The following is a 26,677-nucleotide window of genomic DNA, read 5'->3' on the forward strand; positions in this document are numbered from 1 at the left end:
TGCATTTTCAGGTGATGATCTATTATGTATATAAACTCCTAGGAAGAATATTTGAAGTAACACATTCTTAAATTTGCAAACAGTTCTCCCTTCTCTTTCATTTTTATTCAGAGAGTTTTGGTTTCCTTCTGACCAATTCTTAAAAGAGGCATGCCTGGTGTGGGAGGGATATTTTTCAGATGTGTCAGAAAGTTCTCTCTGCTGGGTCTTTCCTGCCTATGATGGGCTCAGGATGAAGTCCCCTGTATCTCATCACAAATTCAACAGAAAGAACACCCATGCAGTCACAGGCCAAGGGGGATCCCATAGGTGGCCAAAACATGACCATTCCTGTAATGGAACTGCTTGGCTTTTCGACTCTGCTTGATCCTAGTTTCTAAGCATTCCATTCAACACATTTTTGTAGGTTAATTGAATTACAAACTTTTTATTCAATATGGAATGCCTTCTGTGAACATAAAAATAAGCTAGTTTTTTTACTTAGGAACAAATATTTGAAATTTAGCTTTAGAGGTATGTCTTTGACACAGGGATCCTGATGAGAAGAAGGGGGAGGGCAGTTAGAAAACAAATATAATAAGAAAATTACCTTGAGCCAGATATAGAATATAAGGTAAGATAAATAATGAGCTATTGAGAAAACAGAAATATTGTGAAATAATTATGTGCTTTATTAAAGGAAGTGCCGAATGGTCTTTTTTTATCTGGTCTCAAGACATCACTATGTAACAGAAGGATCAGTTACTGTCACCATTTCACAAGTGGGACAAGTGAAGGACTAACAAATTAAATGACTTTCCCATAAGTGACTTCTCTAAGCATTTCTCTGATGTGTCATACTTTTTTTTTTTTTTTTGCTGTTTGTTCAAAGACACAGTATGAGAAGGAAGAGCTGACTCTGGGTGTCTTCACTCAAGGAGCAAGGAGCACTTGGGCAGCTCCCACATTTCTGGGCGATAATTCCCCTTCTGTGATCTGGATCCATGGATTCTCTGACTTAATTCTAAAGCAGCCTGAAGACACAGCCATTTAATTCAGCAAACTACTTGTCACTGCTTAACAGAAATTTAGGCAAATTGGTCCAAGGAACTATCTGTACATGACTAGTATTTTCAGATTAACTTTGAAATGGGATTTTACTATATTTATGAATACAAGCAAAACATATTTCCAAAGACAAAGGTTCTGGTGGATTGACAAGGGTAGAAATAATTTGCAGAATCACCCTCTGGAATACTAAAAGACTGTGAATTTTAGTACACTAAAATTCCCAATGTGTTTTGGAATCTCCAATAAATTTTTAAATTGAATTGAAGGAATTTTGAAAATATGGTTCTCCCCCCTCCCTTTTGTTTTAGCACTGAATGAGGGTACAACATGAATTAAATTGATACTAACTTAGGGTTTTTGTTCTCATAAAATAAAGGGTGTATAAATCCATTCCACCTGAATGCCCTGCAATGGATAACTCCAAATAAGAGTAAATATGAATGATATCTTGTCTGTTCCCTCTCACTAGTGTATTTTCTCAGAGTCCAAAAGCAGTCCTATAACCAAATATCTCTCTGAGTTCAAATTGCCCCACAACCATTTAATTGTGGTAACTACCTAGTAACCCAGGGAAAAATTATTCTGTTTGGGCGATGCTTTCATAAAATTAGGATCCTTTCACACTTATTCTTTAACTTTGCAAGTGTCATAAGCTTGTTATCTTGTTATACCTTCTGGTCGGGAGACTATTCCAAAAAAAAAAAAAAAAAGACCCCATTTGTCTTCAACTGTGATACTCTCTGTTTAGAGACCATCTAGCTATTTAAAGCACAGCCCAAGTGCTCCTTGCTTTATTGTAGGGGTGGGAAAGGACGACTCTCCTCCTAACATGAATAAGTATGATTTGATGATTTGTTAAGCTGACCAAAGAATACAGCACACAGCATTTGGAGAAGCTTTTGTATTTGAGCTTAAGGTAAATTCATATTTCAGGCAATTATAATGTATGGAGTCAGCTCTCTTCTCTACAGTGTAGATGAATTAGGAGAGCCCAGCTTTGGGAAAGACCAGGTGTGGAAAACATGGCTGGGTGGAAGATATGGTCCTCTTTTTATGTAATGGGGCCACCAGGTACTTTGGTTTTATTCCAATAGTGAGAAGAAACTCCCAACTCTGCTTAAGTAGCAAAAAACATTCAAAGATAGGAAAAACAAACCCCAACAACTGTGTAAAGTCTACATTTTACAAGTTGGTTGGGTGGAGGGAGACTGCCTGTAGGGTGGGGTGGTCCTACTGTTCACTAAAGCTTCACACTGTTTCAGTGTTGAAGTTGGGCCAAACTGTTAGTGGTTGAAGGGAGCTTAGGACATACATGGTGAAAACCTCATTTTACAGATGAAGAAACTAAAGTAAGTGATGTGATTTGTGACAAGCCAGGTGGAGAAGCCACTAAACTGCTAACGCAGAAAGCCCACATCAGAAGAAACAATGGCAAATGTTCCTTCTGAGAAAGAAAAAAAAGATTTTCTATCCAAACCATGTCTCTGCCTGAGGAGAACACTTGTGCCCACATCATACCTCATCTGGCTAGCCGGGGTTGCTGGTCACTTCACAAGATGGCTCTTTTATGTGTGTCTTTGTTCTGTCCTTCAGAGCCTGGGATGATACTCCTCTGTAATCTGATAAGCTTTCTTGCAGCCCTTACTAGCAGGTGTCACTTTGCAATTCTGCCCATGGTTTTCTGGCTGATACTATAATTATATTAGCCACAATATAAATAAATTCACCTGTATCCCAGCTCACAACAATCCACCTACTGGGGACAATACTCCTATCTATTATCCCCAGCTCTGGCTTTGTTCTTCGTTCACAGGACACATCTTCTTTACTCTTTTCTGCCTGCTCCCAAATGAACTCTTTCCACAACTTCCAAATCAGCTCCCCACCATAGCTGACCATGTTGTGTCTGAAGCACTACTGGTTGCTGCGTCTCACCAATCCCAGTCTGGACTTCACTGTCTTGCATTAAATTTATAGCAACAGCACTTTCTCTAGCTTTCCTCCTTGTAGTGACCATGACCCAGTAGATCTACCCTCTGCACTGATGGTAAGTGTCTGTCCTAAAGGAAGACCTCCAATCAGGTCATTCTCTTGACCAAAACTTTCCAGAGGTCACCCAACATCTGCAGAATGAGATCCAATCTTCTTCACCTGGGCTTTTAAGGCGCACTCAAGCTGGATCATCATTCCACTAGAGTGCCAACTGGATGCCATAACCTGTGCTAGGTAGTGCAGAACAAAACCCCTGTCCACACTGAACTTTTCTATTCTAGGAGATGGATATGGGGTAGAAACCAGTCATGTATATACTCTGTGTGTGCATGGGTGTGAGGGGCCATGAAGCAGAGAATACTCTGGGATAAAAGAGGAATGGCACCTAACCCAGATTGTGAGGGAATAAGATTCTAGGGACATAGGGTTGTGAGTCAAGTTAAACTTTTCAGGAAAAGTCACACAACTTGAAACGTGAGAAGGGAATCAAACAAGTGAGAGGAGGGATGATGAGTGATAGTGCACAGTTTCAAATGGAGGATGTAGCATGTACCACCTTATCTTTGAACTCTTCTTCCTGCAAAATTGCCCATACCACCTCCTCCTCAACATCCTTCCTTATTTCCCTCTTGTTAACCTTTCCAAGTTTTCAAAGTTCATCTCCATTGCCATACCCTTGAGCTTCATTTAATAATCTAGCTGGACCTCCATACCACTGTTGCAGAGTTGCTCAGTAAGCACTCACGGAGGGAATTTCTACTGCCACCACCTATCTGTGGTCTGTAGTACCTTGTGTCTGGTTTAGGGCGCTGGCCTTAGCTGGCCTTCTTGTCTCCTGCCTCTTCTATGTATTAAGTGGACTTCTTCTTCCTCTTTTTTAACCATCACTCAAATCTATGAGATGAATCCCCTCCAATTACCTCTGCTTACTCAATTCCACCTACCTTTCATGTTCTAGACCAACTCCATTTCTTCTCTCATGTGACCCATCCCTATCTGCTCTCTCCCTTTTCCAGCTGTCTTTGGTCTTTAGGGTCAATGCAATTCTGCCTCTCTAACTGGACACTAACTTCCTTGGGAGCAGGGCCATCTTCCACATGGCTCACCCCAGCAAAGACTTGACAGAGTGGCAAGGAGCCACTGACTGGTTTCACATATCTTTATTCATAGGTTTGAGCAGAGAGAACCAAGAAAACTGAGAGGTCACTGGGGAGAAAAACAGACCCACAATAAAGATGAGCATGTGAGCTACGATGCAGGGGAAATTTATAGGGTCTTGGGAGGAAGGCTTGCCCAGGGTCAAATCCAGTCAGACACACCACTGCATTTTTCTTTTTTTTTTTTTTTTGCATTTGTTTTACGCAAGCGGCTTCACTGGAACACTAAAGAGTTAGGGGTTTTTGCCTTCAAATATATAACTTTGCCTCTTTGAGCATGACACTACTGAGTTTCCACTGGAACAGAAAAGGGAAGTATTTTGCAACAAACTCAAAGGAACTACTTAGGATAGTTTTAGTTACATATATGGTTGTTTTATAGTTTTCTTGTTCTGAGATCACCCTCCAAAAATCAATGATTTGAGACAAAATGTTCCTAGTATGTTTGAGTCCCTGATTAAACTTTAAAAATTACCTGTTTCAGAGATATAAACTTTCAAGTTTCAATAACATCTATACTTGGGGAAACTTCCTCTTTAGCATTTCTTCATACAAACGGTCTGCAGCAATTGGGAAAAGGAGGAGATGGTATTCTACTTTAAAGCTTTATCTCACCCCACCAAAATGGGAGATGTTTCCTGACGACAGTTAGTTTATTAATTTCTGGCAGGCCTCCAGGGTTAAATAGGATTGAATTTACTTAGAGGCTATGCCACAGCCTCATGCAGGATCTTTGCCCTTTGCCAAAGAATAAGGCAAGTCACATGGAAGTCGGGTCTGTAAGGAAACTCAAAAGGATGAGGACCTTCTGTGCTTCATAACTGACCCCTCAAGAGAATAAACCCGAGATGAAAGTTCCCCTTTGTTATATGCAGTTTCAAGACAACTATCTTTTCCATATCCATAAAGTGGGAAAAATAAAGTTGAGAAGCAAATCTGAAGTCTTACATTAGCAACATATTTTGCAGGTGCAAATGCTTGTTATTCAATTAAACCTTCTAATGTCATTCTAGGAGTTCATATTGTGACAAATCTTCCTAGTTAGATAGTCTCTAGGAAACTCTACTTTTATTTTTCAGGATTTCTACAAGTCTTACTTCAAAAAACGTGCGGACTCCACGGTAAATCACTCAAGGCCCTTTGAGTTATTGCTAAACTTGCCCTGGCTACTGGTAGCTCCACATTTCCCAGCCCTTACCTCCAGTTCCCTCATTCCTATTTCCTTCCTGTCATCTGGCCTCAGCAATGTCCATGTCCCTTCCTTTCTTGTTGTTAAACGAACAGTTCACAACCTATACTCTCTCTCAGCCATCTCTTAAAAGTCTTCAGAATCAGGAGCCAGGTAGACAGATGCAAGGGCAGGAATGGCATTTTCTTCTTTGTCTGGTGGCACAACTAGATCCCTTAATTTCCAGTGTCTGTAGGTCATAAGTGGGTTACCTCTCCAAACCTCAAGTCTCCCCTTGATCTGGAAACTTCTCCCCTAAAACTGGCTTAAGTCAGTGGAATCTTCCTTTTACAAAAGTGTTACTGTCATCTGCCTGTGATGACCGACTGTGGAGGTTCTACAGGTTGGAAGAGTGGTGGCAAAGACCAACCACTGACTTACAGATTTTCCACATGGAGCCCATATGAAGAGTCCAGACTCTCACCTGAATGAGGAGATCGATAGCGGAAGTCCTCTTTGGTCAGCAGCAGGAGCGCTTTGCCATTCATTTCGAATGTGTTGCTGTCAATTGGCCTTAAAGAAAACTCATTTTCAGCCCACTTGAGCCACTGGGCTACGTCATCCCTGCTCCAGTAGATTGGCTGCAAGCCTGTTGGAGAGAGAGCAGGGCAGAGAAAAGAGGTCTTATCAGTTGGACAGTTGGTATAAGGAATAAAGATCTCTGAAGAGTTAAAAAAAAAACGAGTCTCCATGTCTCAAGAGCCCCGTTGCTAGATTCCAAGTCCCAGGTTAAAACTCAGGCTTCCTAAGTGCTGTCAGATTATCTTTTTTTTTTTTTTTTAAGAGGAAATCTTGGCCCTCCCTTTTCAAGTGTCTGAGGGATGGTAAGTCTTAAAACCCTGCCCCAGGGTCTGTATTAATTCCAGCCTAAAGTAGCCCAGGGGCACAGATTTAAGACAAACTTCAGCTAGGCTTTGGAGGGGATCTTAGAATCAGAGCTGATCTGACTATAGCCCAGTGCCCTTTTGAAGTGAGAAAGTTTCAAAGTTGGCCTTGACCTTCCAGAGCTGCCAAATAATGAAGTGTTCCCTGAAAACTCTTCCAGGAAGAGAGACTTACTCAGCCCCTGGGAAACCATCAGGCTAGCCTCTGGGAATAAGAGGGCAAGGTAAGGATGAAAGATCTTTAGCCTTTTTATTGGACTTGCTGATGTCAGAGCTTCCTGGGGAGGTCCTTCTGAGAAGGATCAGAAGAGGATGGTGGGAGGTCTGGAGTCGAGGCCCAGGGTGGCTCAGGTTGGGTCTCTGGGAGCCTGGCTGGGAGTCCTATATTTTTATATTGGTCTGCTGCTGTGGGAAACCTTTGATATATCATTCAAGTGATTAGGACAATGGTTCCCAAAGTTTGAACTAAAGAACCTCTTAGGGTTCCCAAGACTTTTGCTGGATATCTATGTAGTACCAAGTTTTTTCTTAATAATATTAAGAGATTCTTTGCCTCTTTTTCTCTTTTTTCCTGACCAGATAGTGGAATGCTTTAGTGGCTACATGACAAGTGATAGTGCAACAGACTGAATGCAGAAGACTTGAGAATTTAGTTATCTTCTATAAAGTGAGGTATTAAATAGACTTGTAAAATTGTCTAATGCTGCTACTTTTTGCACTGATTTTCTTTTGTTTTAGAAAACATTTTTTAAAAATATATATTTATATGAATGTACACTTGGCTTACTCTTTTTCAGTGTTAATAAGTATTTTTAAAATTCTGTTTTAGTTTATAATATGGCAAATAGAGATAAGATATAATCCACATGAGCAAAAGTTCTTGGGAAGTCTTCAAAAAATTTTTAAGAATTAAAAGTAATCCTGACAGCAAGAATTTAAGAACCACTGGGTCAGAAGAAGCTAGAAGCTCAACAGAGCTTCAGTCTCTAAAATCACATGTTATGACTCAGTAGTTCAAATAGAGAACAATGGAATCAATGTTGGCTAAGAGAAGCTTCAGTCTCTCAGTGTAAGTTACTTAAACTTCCTAAGGAGACTCCCTGAGTGTGTCATAAAAGTGTCCTTCAGTTAGATCTTGGAAAGAATCACCTTTTACCCTGAAACAGGTATGACAATGAACTGTGTAGTCTACTTAATGGGCTGCTGGAGTGGGGAACAAATGGCTGAGATTCCTTGGAGAATATCCAGGGTCTGGGCACGATGTTGGCTCCAAGTAGCTCCTCCCTGGAATATCCTTTTGAAGAAAGGTAGTTGGCTTCCTCTGACTCTATGGAAGTCCACTTAAAGCCAGCCATCTTGTAAGGCACCAATAAAACACTATTGGGCATCAAAATCATTAGAGCCAGGCATTTAATTAAGAGTTTTTCTTTTTTCTTTCTTTTTTTTTTTTTAAGGGGAGTTATTTTTTTTCACATGGAAAAAAACCAAGTAGCATTATAGAATAATGAGTAGTATATGATTGTTTCATGACCATTAGTTTAAAACATGGCCACTAAAGGATTCAAAGTTTAGGTTTTGACTATTGGCTGAGCTAGAAAGCAATGCCTGTTAAAATGGTCCAGGATATAGGAGGCACCCCGCTCTTTACAGTGACCTCGAAAATCCCTATGGGGAATTATAGTGAGGTGGTAGCTGCTCAGCAAAGTCTCAATTTTTGAGCCAGTGAAAACCTTCACATTTCCTACAGTCCATGGTGTCCCCTCTGAATGGGACCAGCACAGTGATTAGCTGTTACAGATGTCTACCTTTCTGTCCTTCACACAAGGAGCAGGAATACAGTGGCCATTATGGGACAAGTGACAAGTCCAGTCAAGCTTGGCCTACGAAAGCCCCTGGTGGAGAGAGGGCCAGAGAGTACAGGATGCTCAGGCCAAGCAGGGAAAGCACGGGGCAGCTTGTGGGAAGTGCCGGTGCCAAAGCAGATACAGAACTGAATCTTGCACGGGAGGGGAAATGAAAGCAAAATGCTGAAGTTTCTGCGGAGGACACGCTGAGATGGAGGGAGGTGAGGAGAAGTGGGCGGGGGGATGCAAGTAGTAATTTGAGGTTCTTTATATTCTATGGAAGAAAATACTCATGAGTAATCTTTTCCCTAAATACAAGAAGAGTCACACACTGCAAAGGGTGCTGCTGGTTAAGAACAACTGTTTCTCTTCTCACTTCCCATTAATCGCTCCCACAGCCCAGTCCTTGAGGCAACCAGGACCCCAGCCAGGTGGGAACCCCTCACTAGGAATCCACCTGAGGCTCAAAGGACCCAGAAAGTGACAGAGAATACTTTGCAATCCAAGCAGTTTTACAAAAGTGACCCTGATGGAGAAATCTACCTGCTCGAGGCCACTCAATAAATGGATCAGTCAACTGCTCTTCCATTAGCATAAGAGAGAAGGTGGACAGCTCACTGATATCAAAAGAGGTCTACTACACTTTAGGTGTTGGAAGTCAAGTCCCCAAGCGATTTCCTTTTTAATTCCACAGAATAAAAAGGTTTGGTATAAGATGTGCTTTGCAATTCTAATGGAGGAAAAAGAAGCCATTCCCTCAAACCTATCCTTTTGTGTGTTAAAGCTTCTGAGTGGAACAGAGAATAGGACCTGGAGGCAACTCTGGTCTAACTGAAACCATTTAATTGACTAAACAGTCATTTATTAAGCACTTTTATACACCTTGCACTGTTGCAATCACTTTATAAATATTAGTTCATTTAATTGAATGTGCATATAACCCTTAAGATAGGGGCTAAGATTAGGAAACTGAAGCTCAGTACATTTAAGGGATTTGCTCAAGGTTGTACGGCCCTAGGAACAAGATGAGCTCAGATTCCAACCCAGGCAGTCTGATCCCAGGGTCTACATTCTGGTCCATCACTCTACGTGTACATACACATTTCCCTTCCAGATTCAGAATTGAGACTGGTTTTCAACACCTCTTAGGATTCAAAAAAGACTGAAACTGACTCCTACCTATTCAAGATTGAGATCCTTGGAGGCGTTCTCAAGCTACCAAGAGAACAGAAATATAACGAAAAAAAAATCTTTAGATTCTCAGAGAAATAGATATATAAATGGGAAGAGGAGGGAGGTATGGATGAGACTCTGCTTTTAATGCCTCCAGAAACAAAGCACTACTTTCTGGGCTGCTTGTTCACTGCACTCAACTGCTCACAGCACTCAACTGCTTGGACTCTTCACATGACATCACAGCTGCCGACAGGACAGAGGCTGCCTGAGCAAGGTGAGAGGCGAACAAGTATAACTTGTTGTACAGTTGTCTCCTGAAACCTTGACTCAACAGTGAAGGAACATAGGTGTTAATGATTATTAGCTGGGGAGCCCGAGACAGACACTGTATTGTTCTGCACCTATATACTACTTCCTGTGCACATAACAAACCCAGTGAAAGCCATTTACTAAAACCAGCATGTTTAATGCCAACTAATTTTCAGAGACTATTTGAGAAGAATTTTGCACAGAGGAAATGAACTGCTATGATTAAGAAAATCATTTCTAATTCCACTGCACTTTTTTCCCAGGGGGAGTCGAGTCAAGTTCATGGTATCATACCTTATGATACACCCAGGCTCTTAAACTTTCTTGATATCTTTAATTCCATGTTCAAAGTGGACAGCCACATTCATCAGGGCAATCTTACCCTCATTTCAGTCTTTGAGTTATGCTTATACTAAAGATGGAGAGTGTGCTGGGAGTCAGAAGCCTGGATTTTATTCCCAGATCAGCCACTAATTAACACGTGATTCTTGGGACTGAAGATGTGGCTCAAGCGGTAGTGCGCTCGCCCCGCATGCGTGCAGCCCGGGTTCGATCCTCAGCACCACATACAAACAAAGATGTTGTGTCAGCCGAAGACTTAGAAAAAAACATTAAAAAATTCTCTCTCTCTCTCTCTCTAAACAAAAAAAAAAAAAAAAAGAAATTAAAAACAACAACAACATGTGATTCTGGGCAGGCTGCTCAGTTTCTCCCTGGCTCAGGGGCTTCATCTGTAAAATGATGGACTGAGAATATGAGAGCTCTATTCCCTTCAGGGATTAGAACAGTCAGTATGCTCCTATTTTGTTTGAATCTTAAAAACCAAAGACTACAAACTGCCAGGTCCTTAATTTTTCTACAAAATTACTCCATGTTCATGATCATGACCCTGAGATTTTGTAACTTCCTGAAGGATCTTCTGAGTCACGGCAAACAGATTAGTGTTTAAGAGCGTCTTATATTTTCATTCTTGGAAAAATTTGTAAGCCAGCCATAGCAGTGATCAACACAGCAGTTTACATCTTTGGAGTTGATGAGATGCTTCCCCATGTTATCACCTCATGTAACTCCTGCAAAGTAGGTTAGATTCTCGTGTCAATAGAATGGATGAAGTAATGGAGTCAGTAGATGTGGTTTGAGCAATATGCAGTTCAAAGTTCTTTCATTATAGTAGCCACTTAGCAAAATCATCCTTCATCCCAAACTTTATGCATAAACAGGAATTTGCTCTAGATTCTATGGGTAGGAGGGCAGAATTACAAAGTGAGAGAGACAGGAGATGATCGGAGATTGTCCAAACCCTATTCCATTTTAATGATTAGGAAACTGAAGCCTGGAAAAGTTGATGAACTTGCCCCCAGGTACCCTGACTCTTTCCAACATCCCATGTTCTCTCAAAACCTGACTTGATGACACACAATTCTGTAACCCTTGACACAGTGAGGACAGCTATCACTTCCTTGCTTAGTCATCCTACCTTTGGATTAAGCATAAGGTCCAAACACAACCTCTGCATTATAGTTTTTAGACCCTTGTCAACCTGCACATCTCCTGTGAGGATGCTGTTGGGCAGACATTCCTACACAAACTACAGGAATAACGTAGGTTGCACCTTTCCTTTTCTAAATAATATAGTTCTATCAATAACAGTCAGCAATTATTGCACACTGACACTGAATCTAGTCATGACAATGATTATTGTTCTCTTACAGATGAGAAAACTGTAGCATGTGTAAACTGAAGTGGTGGTGCTGGGACAATAGGCCCTCTGGCGCTAACTCTAAACATCCACCATATGACCTCTCAAGTAGCCTAACAGTAACAGCAAGCACAAGAGCTTTCTGTGTGCCACACTACTTTCATAACTCATTAATTCCCACACTAACCCTGTAAGGCAGGAAGTATCACTATCCATGTTTTCCAAGGAGAAAACTGGAGCTCAGAGAAGTTAAGTGACTTTGCCAAAGTTCAACAGCCAGGAAATGGAAGACCCAACATTTGAGCCCAGGTGGTCAGACCCAAAGTCCATATCATTAATTACCTCTGTCTAAGCTTATTTACATTTTGGCAGGACAGAAAGCTCAATTCATAAACTCAGAAAAAAAAAAGAAAAGAAAGAAAAGACAAAAAGGAAAATGTTTCACAGCAGTTAAGACTGCAGGCACTGAGCATCACATGAAATTTCTATTTCTCAGCGGTGTGATCTATACAAGTCACTTAACCTCTTTATGTCTGACTTGCTTCAACAGAAAAATAGGGAAAACTTTCAACATATGAATTAAGTGCCATTGAATACTGATGACATGCTTATCAAATTTTTAGATGACATAAAGCCAGTATAAAGTGAAATCCTATAAATAATAATGATGATATAAAAGATCTGCCCATATCTCCTATAAAGCAAGCATTTAATACATATCGGCTACTGCTTTTCTTCTATTGTTATTACTGTGACCATGTTTCTCTCACCCTGAGTTGTACTTGTATACCTGGTACTTGGAGCCCAACTGTATTGTACTGTCATGTGAAACTAATTAAAACAAATAAAAAATTAAAAAAAAAAAGAATTGAAAACTTCACAAAAGCTTAAAATTATGCTTGATAATCAATACTGCAGGATTCTTATCTTCTTAGCAATGATCTTGGTACCCAAATGATTACCCATTAATTAATTCAATTGCAACTCATTAATAAGATTAAAAAAAAAAAAAAGAATGCACGTTAATCAACATTAGACCTCATCATTCCAGTTTCCTGCAGTATCTCCAGATTTGAATCTCTTTCTAGGATCATCTCTACTCTGCAGCTTTGATAAGCATCTGCCACCTGAACGGGTCACTGACAAAGTGCTGATCTGGGGACACTCCGAAGACACCCAAGCCACCTCCTTCCAGATGGATACTGATCAAATGATTGGCTCCCCCGGGGTAGGGTCCTTCTCTTATCAATCTACCTAAGTAGTCTGGTAATTGGACTATGGTTCCCAATATTATTAATAAAACATTTAGAAATTAAACAAAATGCTTTCCTGGTCTCCAGAAATACAACATAAGTATAAAATTTATAGCAACCTTACTGAAGAAGATGAGGATGGAGAGCAGGAGCAGGTGTCTGACTCCAGAGTGATACATTTTCCCTAAGTGCTTGAAACCCAAAGGTTTGAAAATCTGTGCTGAACTTCACCTGGAAATGCTATATCAGGTCAGTTGTTTTACTCTTTCCAGTCTCCCCACCCCCACATACTTTCTATTTCTGGTACCCTTTTCTAATCCTAACACCAGGGAACAATGGCTCATCTTTTTTGCAATTACCTCTTCCATTTTCTGCTCCCTTAAGGGTCACTGTCAAGGGTGACTTTCACCCCTGTAAGTTCTCTGGCCAGGAATCACATATGTCTGGGCTAACAGCTTCAAAGTTACTTAAAAGAACTTGGATTTGAATCCACCCGTCTTGGGCTTCAATTCCTTTGTGTCAGTGTGTGCACTACCTGTTTCAGTCTTGTTGGTGGAAGACAGGGAAGAAGAAGTTGGACAGTTCTGCTTTCCCTTTGCATATGTTAAAGTTACCCCATCTGACCCAATCAGAAGGCGATAACATGCTTCTTCTTATCCTGCCCATCACTCATGGTTCTCCTAAGCGCCTCTCATAGTTTTCAGCTCACTTAGTTTTAACATTCTAGATCTAAGAAATTCGCCTTTATATTTTTCTTTTCAGTAACTTGTTTTTTTTTCACTCATTATATACATCTTTTTAAAAATCCAAGCTCATTAGACTGGTACAAAACAGTGGGAAGATAAATTGGCATGATCTTTCTGGCAAACGACTGAGTGATATTTTAAGAGCCCAGTGAATGTTAACTTCTGAGAATCTACCTTAAAGAAATAACTTTGTATATAGAAAAATCTTTCATGCACAAAGATGTTCATTGTTATTTTTAATATCAAGGGTTATTTTTAATAGTGGAAAACTGAGAACATACATCAGGGAATAGTTAAGTAAACTATTAACAACATCTATAATAAAAAGTATGCAACCAATAACATAACCTTTATAAAGAGTACATATTCATATTGAAAACCAAAATAGTTGTGTGTACTCATGTGATCAAGCTAAAGTCATGCACAGAACCACATTATAATAAAACATAAAAATGTTAACAGCAACTGTCACTCAATAGTAAAATTATAGGTGATACTTATGATTTTTTCTCTTAATTTCCTTATTTTCTATATAAAGCATGCATTGTTTTTATATTTTAAAAAACTCTAGTTAAAAACAACTCATCATATTCTTTCGTTATCTTCCCCTTCTCATTCCAACAAGTCATATGCAGTTGATGAGTCCGAGTTTCATTTTACAGGGTGGTAAGCTGTGATGTAGCATTTCAGGTCATGGGATCATAGGAACTTCTCTACACTTTTAAAATTTGCTATCTTTAAGTTAAAAACAAAACAAAACAAAAAAAACAACACTTGGTCATGTCTTTCATTTCCCTTCCCATATTAATTCTGTTTTCATTTTTACCAAAAGTTCTCATCATTTCTACTTTGTTAACCAATTCATCATTTGTCAGTCTTGAGTCCAAATTAGCAGTGCCCCTCACTGCCTCTTCTACATCCTAAGAGATAAAATTGCTAATCTTTTTTCCTCCTACATTTTTTGTTGGTGCATTATAGTTGTACATACTGATGGGATCTGTCGCACATGCACACAGCCTAACAATATAAAGTTGCTAATCTTTAGGCACAGATATTAAGAATTAAAATGTGTGTGCATATAGCTGAAGGGGGTTTCTCAGTGATTGCACATGGGGCTAGGCATACAATGGTCCTCCAGTAATGCTAGACTATACAGTCTAAGATCCCCATTATTAGGTGACCCACCTCCGGGCTAGTTCTGCAGCCTGCAGCTGCCACCCATATCCTTTCATCATTTAATCCTGCTGTGGCTTGAACAGTCAGGACACTTTAGATCTGTGCGGTTCAAAACATTACCAAATGCTTCCATACCCATGTCATCTCAGCAAATCCTCTGTGAAGGAGCTAAAGCCGGCACAAAGACATTTACAGAAGAATCTGAAGCTCAGAGAGGTTGAGGGACTTGCCCAAGGTTACAATGAGTCTAGGACCAAAATTCCAGCTCCACCTTATCTGTATCAGTCCAGTGAATTTCCTCTGGGTCAAAGGAAATAATGATATAAAAGCCCCTTGCACTCTCAAATGCACTGTAAAAATATAAAGGATTAGGAATAATGAATGATAAACTTGACTTCTCAGGCCTAGTTTAGCTGTAGATCCTGAATACAGTGCCCAGAGAGCATTTTCTGACCTGCACAGAGGGGCTGCAGCAGGCAGGGTTTACCAGCATTCTTCCCCTCCAAAAGGAAACCAAGTATCTTCTGAGTCTTGGAGCTGCTTCCAGAGGACGCATCTCAAAGAGCTCCAGCAGCTCATCCTCTAGGCCTGTCTCTAACCTTGGATGTGCTCTTTGATCAAAACTGCTTTCTGTACGCAAATTCTGTCACTAGGGAATTGGAAGCTCCAAACCCTTCCTATTTTTGTCCTCAAGGTTACCCTGAATCTCAGCACTCAGTTTCTAAGTGGAGGCTGGAAGGTTCTCCTCATGTCAAATACCCAAGAACAGGGATTCTTTATGCTCATGTTTAGATCCAAAATCATATACAATTCCCTTGAATTATTTTTTTCTTATAAACTTCATTTTGCAGATTTTTCTGACTTAGCCTCAAAGGGGTTTGGGCAGAAAACCTGTTGACAGATCAGGTGTGCTTTTTAGATCAAAAAACTGGCCCATGGCTTACAACTGACCCTCACAAACATGACTTTGGAGGCTGCTTCTCATTTCCACTTTTGGACAGCAAGCCTGATGTGGGAAGAGACATATAAAAATGGGGCCAAGAATAGTTTTCACCTTCTCAGGCAAATTTAAGTACGAAATGCAATAGTCCTTATAAAGACTAGCACCATACCAGATATGTGGTAGTGCTGTGCATTTTGGGGGGTCAGGAAGAGAGCACAGCCTAGAGAGCAGACTAGTTATACCTTGCCATGTATCTCAGGAGACCCAACTACTTTCTACAGCTCACTGGAATGTCAAAAGCTGGAGCAAGGTTTCTTGTCAACTGTGTGAAGCTCTCCCAGAGCTTTGAGGCCTATGCAGCACTTGAAGAAGAGGCTGGCATCATCAGGGTCCAGACTAGGAAAATGGGTGAAGGGGAGACATGAATAATGATATGTAGTAGGTGAGAGGGTGAAAGAACAAGGGCTGAGCAGAAGCCCACCCAGAGCCCAGACAAGAGGGAAACAAGTGAAGTATTTGCCTTAGGTGTAACATTTAAGGGGCACTTTAACAACCTCAGCATTAAGATAAATATTAAGCAATTAAGATAAATAATAACAGTTTAATGAAACAGTCAGCCCTATGTAATCTATGGGTTCCACATCCATGGATTCAAACAACTGTGGATTGAAAATATTTTTTAAAAACTGCATCTGCCTATGCAGATATTTTTCTTTATTCTCTAAATAATACAGAATACCCAGGATTTATATAGCCTTTACATTGTATTAGTTGTTGACAGGAATCAAGAGATGTTTAAAAAGGATATGGGAGGATGCATGTAGGTTATATGCAAATACTATGCCACCTTGGATTTGGGTATCTGCAGGGGTCCTGGAAGCAATCCTCTGCAGACACCAAGGGTTGATTATATTTTAAAAATTAAAGCTAATGCAAAAATTCATGAAGAACTAAGCATCAACAATTTAATTGAAGTCATACTGAAAAGAGAAATGATGGGGGAGGGTAAAGTGTTAATGGAAAGGGGGGATAGATTAGAGCAATACCTCTCAACTTTTGGAGGCAAATAATCCCTTTGAGAGTTCAGGGAAGAAACTAACCCTCTTTTAAAATGCATAGGCACAGGCTCAGAAATATCTGTCTGCAATTTCAACATTTACGGACCACCTCAAGTTTATGCATGGATCATTGGAGAATCAGTTTAGCATTTTTCAGTATCATGTATGCAAATGAGTAAAAGCATGTGCCCGTGACACAGTGCAAAAACAAGTTAGATTTTAAGAAGAGAAATATATACACATATCTCGCCCAATATCTATGGGGAAAAAAACAGAAGAGGGAGGCAGACAGGAAAGGTGTTCTCTTTTTACTCTGAAATGGGAGGAACATGAAATTATAAAAGCTACTTTGGGTGTCACTGGAAAGTACACCTGATCTTAAATGGGAGGATGCCCCTTCCTTGGGTATATTAGAAACCATCGATAACATACTGAAAGTTTTTATTCATACCAGTAGAGATTCATCACTGCAAATTATCTTCATCTATGAAGAGCGAGGCGATATAGGTACACAAGGAGAGAGAATATTGGAAGAGGTGCTTCTAAAGCAAAGAGGCAAATGGGGCAGAGTTTCCCATATTGCAGTGCAAAAAGTTACCAAATTTATGCCCACAAGAAGGTCAATTTTAAGAAAGAAAAAAAATAAAGAATAAAAATAAATATTAAGAGTCGGAGCCAGGCATGGTAGTGCATCCCTATAATCCTAGCAGCTCGGGAGGCTGAGACAGGAGGATCATGACTTCAAAGTCAGCTTCAGCAACAGCGAGGCACTAAGCAACTCAGTGAGACCCTGTCTCTAAATAAAATACAAAAAAAAAAAAAAAAAAATAGAGCTGGGATGTGGTTCGGTGATTGAGTGCCCCTGAGTTCAATCACCAGTACTTCCTCCAACCAAAAAAAAAAAAAAAAAGAGTTGGATGTTCCTCAAACAGATTTAGTGAGCAATCAAAACCGCTAGTGAAATGCCGGTGTGAGGGTGATTTTGAACCCTCAGTGGAAATGGACAGGGTACAGAAGACACAAAGATCCTGTTGGATGTGCATGATTCACAGAACACGGATGAAGTACTAAGGGCTTCTGAACAAAAGAGAATGAATATCCTTTCTTTCTCCTCTTGCTCTTTTAAGCCACACACAGATGATCTCTTGTGCCCACCACAGCCACAGTCTACAGAACATTTCTCTGCAAAGTGTAACAAGAGTAAAACTCATTCTCATTCTGGACGGGGACCAGCTCAGCCCAATTGCTGGTATGGGAGAGGCTGTCCTTTGTGTGGTTCAGCTGCTCCTGTCCCCTTCCCTCCTGGGCTTCCCTTTATTCTTAGCAAATGTGAAAAAGCAAGCTGCCTTTTCTCAGGACGGAGACAATCCCCTGCTATCACTGAACACCAGAGGTGAATGGGAGGTGAGGGAGGTCTGGGAAGGTAGTGGAAGACTGAAGAAGGATGCGAAGTGTTTAACTTTTACAACACTAACTCCAGAAAATATATATTAGGGCCCCAAAGACAGATTGAACCAGGGGTATACAGCAACTTAAAACACTTCCACAGCAATGCTTTTCTTGAAATGTCTCCTTTTAAGGAGAATTCCACTCCATGCCTCCTTCCTCTCCTCTCCGCTGACTCTTGGGAGAGGAACTCCAAGTGTTTCCAGGGCCCTGCTGGTGGCCTCTGGGTGTTGAGTCAAGTCTCCTCTGAGAGGCCATCTGAGCTGACGCTGAATCAGCATCCAAGGGGCAGAATGACAGCACAGGCAGGATGAAATCATTTTAACAGCGATGCTGACGCCTCATGAAACAAAACAAACAAACAAAAAATCAAACTTGGACAAGCAACTGCTATTTAAAGATGATTGTGTTGTATTTGCATGCATGTGCATGTGTGTGCATGCACGCCACACGCGCGCGCCTATCTTCTGTTCCTCACCCCCTCCATCCTTCTTTATTCACTGGGAAATGTCTTCTGTAAATTTGTCCATAAAACATTCTGTTACTAGTTCCAGAGTTGTAAAGGTTACTGATACCCTGGTTGCAGGAGTAGTCCCTTGGAGTCAGGAAAATAAAAAAAAAAATACAACACAACAAATTCTGTCACTGCTTCAGGCCAGATCAGTGGTCACAAGGACACCTGAAAGCTCTCTTACTCCATTATTTTATCTAAATTTTACATTATTCAAACTGTGGATGAAGCATGACAAATCCTACGGAAGAGAAAGCTGGTAAAGGGGAAAACTTGAAGTCAGTGTGATCCGTTCCTATTTGGCTTTCATAGGCAGTCAGGGAAGAAGCCAGGTGGCCCTTCAGTGTCAAGGATGGATCCTCAGCTGGCAGGGGACCCTGACAGCCAGGACACATAATGGCACAAGATGCCAAAGAAAGGAGTCCTGGACTTACTCTCACCCAAAGGTGCTTAGGGCTTACAATTGTTCAAAGGTCCTTTTCATTCTACACCAGACAAGAGGTATAAGTTATGATATGGAGTTTGAGTTCTGGAAAGAGACCTCTGTTTTTTTTCTTTTTAAATTTTGAGTTGGGAACCTGAGAAAACTGGCAAGAGAATGAGCGGCACATGGCTGATGGTGCAAGCAATGTTCACTCACATAGTGTAAAAACACTTTCCCTGGGCTGGGGTTGTGGTTCAGTGGCAGAGCGCTTGCCTCGCACATGTGAGGCACTGGGTTCAATCCTTAGCATCACATAAAAATGAATAAACAAAATGAAGATATTGCATCCATCTATAACTTAAAAAATATATTTAAAAAAACCCCAAAACAAAAAACATTTTCCCAAGGCCAGCAGAGCTCTTGCTCAGGTGAGGTCTCCAGCAGATTTGCAGGCTGACCACCTATTCTACTGCTTATCAAAGCATGCTGGTCACTTTCATTTCTTAGCAAGAACTATGGACTTGATGGGACTATTAAAAGTCTCCTTTAGCCAACTTTTTATAAAATAGAGTCCAAATTCAAATTTGAATCCTGTTTATATTACCTACTAGCTTAATAACTACAAAGGGTTGAATGGTGGGCCACCTCCCCCCCACCAAAAAAAAATGATATGCCCATATCCTAATCCCTGGAACCTGTCACTGTGACCTTATTTGAGAAAGGGTCTTTGCAGATGTAACTTAATCAAGGATGTTGAGATGAGATCATTCTGGATTCTGCAGGTGGGCCCTAAATTCAATGACAAGTGTCCTTATAAGGAAACAGAGGAGAGAGAGAGAGCAGAGGAGATGGCCATGTGCAGACAGAGCCCAGACTGGAGTTACACAGACAAGAGCTTGCTTTGGTTTTCTGCTACGGAGAATCCTATCATCCGCAATAGGGTGAAATTCCTTTGCCTTTAATACGTGTTACTTTCTCTTGAATTGTTTATATTTCTTTATTAAAAATGTTTGTCTTCACCTTTTGTTTCTCTTTAAAACCTACCTTTTAAAACAGATCCACTTTATATTCTTACTAGTTTCTTCTTCATTTCTGACATATTTTTTTCTTTTATTAAGCCTTTCCTAAGTTCTGCCATTTCATAGAGGTTTTTTTCTAATTCTAATTTAACATTGTCTCCCCCTCCCGTGTTTTAGATCATTTTCTTAATTTCTTCTAGCAAATTTAGAGGTGAGTGACCATTTTGATTGTTCCAAAGACATGTGGTTTGGGCATGCAGGGATGCTCTTCTGCTTCTTACTCTCTTCCTTCTAACTTATAAAAACTGTGTATGGGATTTGACCTCACTACTTTCCTATTACTCATTTTTCATGTGGCATTTGTTTTCCTTGAAATTTTAGGAAATGGCATGTTTCCAACTTAACCTGGCTCTCTCTTCAATTTTTTTTTATCACGTAGTGATAAAAATATATGGCGGCTGGCTTTCTGAAATCTTTCCCATCTGTTTTCTTCTGGGGAGCTTTCTCCCAAGTTTCTGTTGTACCTATCCTGCTCTATTTGCTTCCACTCCCAGTAGTTTCTCCATAGCACAGGGCTGTCTTGGGAGGTGGACACAGCTGGTTAGGTGCCCAGAACTACACCCTGCAGGTCCCCCACTCTGCTGCTGGAAAGAACAAAATTACAGGACTACTGCTTTCCACCATTCCTCCACGTTTCCACTGAATACCTCTCAGCTATTTGGGTTTTCTGTTCGAAGGTCCATTGAAAACTGCACTGCATCTTGGGGTTATACTTTTACCTAGTTTTGTTTATAAGTATTGCCCAAGGGCTTTTGTTTTGTTATCGAGCTACTGTGCTCTTATGTGAAGCCTCTGAGAATTATGCTATTGTCTGTGCTGTCTTTCCAGACTCTGTCCCAGAATATTTCATATTTCAAAGGACAGCATGCCTCCAGTGTCTTATTAAAAAAAAGAGCACCAATCTTCTGTATCTCTTGGTGAACCGCTGCTGTGTATTGTGACAGCAAGTAAAAGAAATGTGATAATTAATCTCAGGGGTCTCTGGACACAGTAAATGGGGTCACGGCCCAAAGTGCAGGAACCACTACATTCAGGAAGCACAGAGCTCATCCAGAGGGAACATAATGAGAATCAAATGGCTGCGAGGCCCAGGGGGCCCTGGGAGTCAAGGGTGGGAATGCATGGCTTCTCACATTTGAAGAACTAAGGAATGATTTCAGTGAAGATAAACTTTCCCAATGGAGGGAATTTCTGGTGGAGTTTAAAACAACAGCAATAAAGGCACACAACCTTTTGCTATCTTTCATGTCAGAAATATAAAATTTTTAAAAATTCACAAAAACTTGAGTTTAGTCTGTTGGCTGGACACTTCAGCCCCCCCTAGATCATGGTGAGGACCTCCCTAGGTGAGTCCCGGGCTCAGTGACAGACGGCACTGTCAAAGAAATATAGAGTTTTAGTCACTGACTTCCACACACGAGCCTTTGGAGGAGCCTGTCAGCTGCTCCTCTCAGAAAGAACCCACAAAACCAGCGAGGTGTGCATTGCCGGGGGCCCTGCAGGTGCAACTGGCCTTGTTCTCGGGCTCCAACCTGCCTTTGCACTTTTAACCGCCTCCTTTCTCCATCAGGGTTTTGCCCGTCTGGAAGACCCAATGCATCCCCAACCTGCCAGTAGCACCAGGGGATGCTGTCGTGGACTGATAATTTTTAAAAACGGCTTTTTTAATGCGGCCCTTGGAAACTTTGCAAGGAATATATCGATTTGAAACACTCAAGCTGAATTATGGAGCTTTGGCAATGGGAAATAAATCTTTCCCATTCTCCATGCCCGTTGCCAAGCGCAGCTTCCAGGAAGCAGTGGCTGTCCTTTCTGGAAATGAAGCAAAACTCAAATATTCTATCCCTCTCCCCTGACTCCCTCCATCCCCCTTCGCTGCAATTCACTGACAAAAGCACTTTACATTCATTGCTCATTTGCCTGAATAGGCATTGGAATTAGTAATGCCCAAATTAGTAATGCCTGGCTGCGGCGGCTTCCTAAATAATGAGGCCTGATGGTTTTGGCAGGCCCGGAGGCCCGGGGAAAGCAAGCACGCAGCACGTCATTAGGTTAAACACTCTTCCGGTTTTATAATCAAAATTTCCCCTACAGACCTGGATGTGCAAAAGTAGAAAGAACATGCTTACTGATGCTGGAGATTAACAAGACCAGGAGTCAGTGCTGGGGTTGGAAGGTGGGGACAGTGTTCGGGAAAGGGGATTCATGCTGGAGTGTTCTAATGCACACGGCAGGATTAGCACACAAACTTCCTGACATCTGCTGTTTCTTTCATTTAAATCTGGGTGATCATCTCACCTGGCACTGTTCCAGGGGAATTCCCGTCATTACCATCAAAACACAGTGTAGTCTAACTGTGCAGAGTGCTCATCTGTCCATCCCTCGGCTCACTCACCCAGGTGCCTGTCCATCTAATGTAGAAGGCACCCACTGTGCATGGCATCTCCTATTAGGGACAGGGACTGTCAAGGGGATGACACCTGGATTTATGGTCTGATAAGGAAGCAAGGAATGTAAAGAGAGGCTTTCCATTAGGGCACTGGTGCACAACCGGGGAAGACTGAAGGATTGGGTGACAGCTTCCCAGACAGGGAGCACAGCAGATACAAAGGCATGCACGCATGAAACAGCACTACCAGTCTGGGAAACTCTGAGTCATTCAGCAGGACTAGAACATGAGATGCATGCAAGTGTGTGTTTAAATGGGGATGGGGTGGAGGCGACAGAGCCTCTCTCCATTTTGATGCTTAATAGGCATGTTAGACTTGATCACTCCCAAACTGACCTTCAGACAGTGCTCATCCACATCTGCTACTCTGTCTTTCCTGTCTCAAGAATGCCAGCTCCATTCTTTTGATTGCCAAGGCCCTGCACCTGGAGATCATCCTCATCTGCTCTTTCTTTCACATCCCCTTCCAATCCACCAGGAAATGCTGTGGACGCTCCCTTTCAAATATGTCCAGATCTGACTGCTTTCGTCCCATCTGTAGCTGCCTCAACTAGTGAGTCCCAGACACCATCCACTCTCTCCCAGTCCCTAACTGGTCTCCCAGCTTCTACCACTGCTTCCTGATTGTCTATCATCAACACACCTGTCACAGTGATCCCCTTAAAACATGTCCCTCTTCTGCTCAAAATCCCCCAGTGGCCTCTCATCTCAGAGTCCATGCCGAAGTCCTTAAGGTGATCTTTTGAGCTCAACATGATCTGACCCCCTCTCTGAATTACCTCCCCTATCCTGTTCCAGCCACACTGACCTCTGAGCTGTTCCTCAAGCATGCCAGGCACATTCCTACCCCAGGGCCTTTGTCTTTCAGCTGCAGCATTCCCTTCCTAGATAGCCTCCCTTCTTAAGTCTTCCCTGGATATTCCACTCTAGAATCACCAATCTCTGTTCTCTGACTCCTCCTTATCTTCTCATGTATATTTTTCCTTAGCATTTACCCCTAATCTATCTGTTCTACTACATACCTTGTTTCTTACTCATTTTATTCATTAGAATGTGAATAAATCTTTGTTTTGATTTCTGCTGTAGCTTCAAATGCCTCAAGCAGTCTCTGGCACATTCTAGATCCTTGATGAGTATTTCTGAATGAATAAGAAGCTATGCCACGCAGAGGAGACAGTGTAGTATAGCGATTAGGAGGGTGGCCCTGGAGTCAGGTGACTGGAGTTTGAATCTAGGCTCCCTCACTTAGTAGCTTTCTGTGCCTCAGTTTCCAACTGTAAAACTTGAGATAGTAACAGAACCTTCATCAGGAAACAGAGCATTAAACATGTTGGGTTATATGTAAAGCCCTCAGAACAGTACCTGGCATAGATTGAGCACTTGATGAATGCTGGCTGTTATTAAGAAGGGCCTGTCTGCTGTACTGAGCTTAGACTGTATCCTAAGGCTACATGGAGTCATTGAAGGATTTTAAACAAAGGAGTAACATAATCAGATATTGTTTCCAAGGATCGTTCCAGCTGCAGAATGGAGAATGAATCAGATCAGGGTAAGACTGGTACGAGAAGACTGGTCAGAGGCTATTGCAGAAATGGAGATGACAGATATTGTTAACTTGAACAAAAGCAGAAGGAATGGAGAAAGGATGGGTTCATGATATTATGGGGGTAGAATTGATGGAACCTGGAGATTAATTCAATGTGGAGGAAGCAATGACAAAATCCAGGCTTCTGATTCCTACAACTAGATGGATGGTGGTGCCTATCCACCCTGGTCCACAGGGGCCCGGAGAGGCTAAGATATAGTATGTTTTGTTGAATATGAGGTGACTGTGGGATATCTAGGTAAAGAAGCCCAGCAGGCAGTTGATTGGTGTATCTGGTAGTTAAGAGAAAGATCTAGGGATACAGGTTTAAAAAAATAATTTGCTCATTGCCATGATACTGATGGTTGCTGAAGCAACAAGGGATATACACAGGCTTCAACAGAAAAACATTTAAGAAGCAAGCAATTTTAAAAAGGTGTGCTCTTGAAGGGTGATGGGACAGCAAGAGAAAAGAGAGTGTGGGAGTGACCATCTTGTGAGCCAAGACAGAGTGAGCTACAGGCAGTGGTCAGACAGAGAGTCAGGGCATGTCCCACGAATGTAGCATCTAGAGACTGCAGCCACAGCAGAGGGTCAGCAGGGGTTGAGGAATTAATGGTTAAGCAAACGAGGATTATGTGTGGATAATTCTTTCCAAAACTTGGCTATGAAGAGCTGGTGTGTCGGGGAAGACTGATGTAAAATCCAGGCAGGTTTCTTTCAAGATGAAGGTGAACTGCATGCAAATGGTAAAGAGGCTGACTATAGAGGAGACAGAGCTTGGGAAAGAACCCCTGTATCCTGGGTTGGGAAGCCCTCTTTCATTATGATAGGAGGGAGTGATAAGGTTGGGAATCAATGCAGATAAGCAGGAGGTAAGAAGCATGAAGAGTGCAGGCTGACCCCTGTGAAAGAGGAGGCTAGGACATGCAGAAGAATGGGTAGGACTGTAGGCCAGACCACATGGTGCCCATCTGTAATAACTGCAGGGAGTGGGCTGACAAGAGGCACCCTACAGCTATACAAACAGTGTATCAGTTAGCTTTTTGTTACTGTGATGAAATACTTGAGAAAAAAAATAACTTAAAGGAGGAAAGGTGTATCCTGGCTCATCGTTTCAGAGGTTTCTGTCTACTGTCACTTGGCCCCATTGCTGGGACCTGTGGTGAGGCAGAACATCATGGTGATGAGTACATGGCGAAGCAAAATGGCTCACCTCATGGCAGGAGGAAGCAAAGGGAGAGACAGGAAGGGGTCAGGGTCTCAATATCCCCCTTAAAGGCACACCCCCAATAACTTCCTCCCACCACACCCACCTCTATAGGTTCCACCACTTCCTAACAGTACCACAGAGTGGGGACCAAGACTTCGACACATAACCTTTGGGGATATTTAAGATCCAAACCATGATAAACAGTGTAGAGGGCCCAGATGAGGGAAGCATTTCCGCTTTTCTATGGAAGCACAGATTTTAGGTTCTGAGATACCAAGCTCCATATTTTAATTGGTATGAAACCAAAACTGTAGCAAATATTCAGTGAGAATATACACTATTCCTTGAGAAATCATCCTTAAGAACTATTCCTATTACTCCTTTGATTAAGTGCATTATGGCTCCCCACCAAAGGAACATTCTGGCCCATCGAGGCACTTTTCCAGAACTTCCACCCAACCCTTCCCCACAGCTGTCCTGATCGGCATTCCTCAGTGTGCCTCTGCTCTCAGACATGCTCCCTCTGGCAGACATACGCTTCTTCTCCACCTTTGCCTTTGAAACTCGCCTTTTCCTTAAGACCTTCCTGAAGTCACTCCTTCCAGGAAACCTAAAAAAAGTATTCTTGTCTTTTTGCTTCTGCAGCACTTTGAACATGGGTACAGAATTTCTAGACACTGTTGAAGTTATCAGTGCATATGTACTTTTCCCTAGTAGGCAATAAGCTCCAAATGCAAGCCTATCTGTGTCCCCAGGGAACCCAGCATGGTAAGGGTTCATGCACTTGAGATGGCACAGGAGCTGGCCAGGCCTAAGTGTTCTGTTGGTGGCAACAGCAAAAAGACTTTGACAGATAATAATGATTTGTGCGTTAAAACTAAAAGCACCCTACAGGGTCATGATTCTGACTAGAAAACTATATTATTAGTTGGGTAGACATAGAGATCGTCAGTGGAAATCAGTCCTTAGATTTGTAATACAAAGCCAGTGTGGGAGACATTTTTTACCCCCTTCCAGTTAATTGATTTATTTATTGGCTCTTCTTCCTCCTACATTTTCCTTGTTTGGAATCAGAGAGACATTTTTCTTTCTGATATGCTTTATCACTAATTCCTATTTTTTGAGCTTCCACATTACAATACAGCAGATGTTGTAAGGGCATCAAGCAAACAGGATCTCTAATGCCTCCAGAGAATAAGAAATGAAAGAATACTAACTTCTAGCAAGACTATAATTGAGATTCTATCATATACCCAGTGCTCTGAAGATGCTATTTCATCTTCATAACAACAGAAAGACAGATACTACTGACTCCCTTTTCCAGATGAGAAAATGTAGATACAGTCAAACTTGTGAAGGTCCCAAGTCCAGGAAATGGCGGAACCAGGACTTGCAGTCCAGCCTGTCTGACTCCAAAATTCAGGTTCCCCACCATGTCACAGCACCTCACAGATG

At 41.6% G+C, this 26,677-nt stretch overlaps 1 protein-coding gene across 6 annotated transcripts in view; it reads right to left on the reverse strand.

Annotated features, from left to right (window-relative positions):
- Etv6 (ETS variant transcription factor 6) overlaps positions 1 to 26,677 on the reverse strand; it is a 230,364-nt gene that overhangs the window by 43,295 nt on the left and 160,392 nt on the right. For all 6 annotated transcript variants that reach the window (XM_071610138.1, XM_071610136.1, XM_027955976.3 and 3 more), the window contains one exon: positions 5,852 to 6,016. In XM_071610138.1, the coding sequence (XP_071466239.1) occupies positions 5,852 to 5,915 (64 nt within the window). In that variant the 5' untranslated portion in view covers positions 5,916 to 6,016. The remainder of the gene's footprint in view (positions 1 to 5,851; positions 6,017 to 26,677) is intronic.

The sequence above is a fragment of the Marmota flaviventris genome, chromosome 3 (assembly GCF_047511675.1).
Source record: "Marmota flaviventris isolate mMarFla1 chromosome 3, mMarFla1.hap1, whole genome shotgun sequence".
Lineage (NCBI taxonomy): Eukaryota > Metazoa > Chordata > Mammalia > Rodentia > Sciuridae > Marmota > Marmota flaviventris.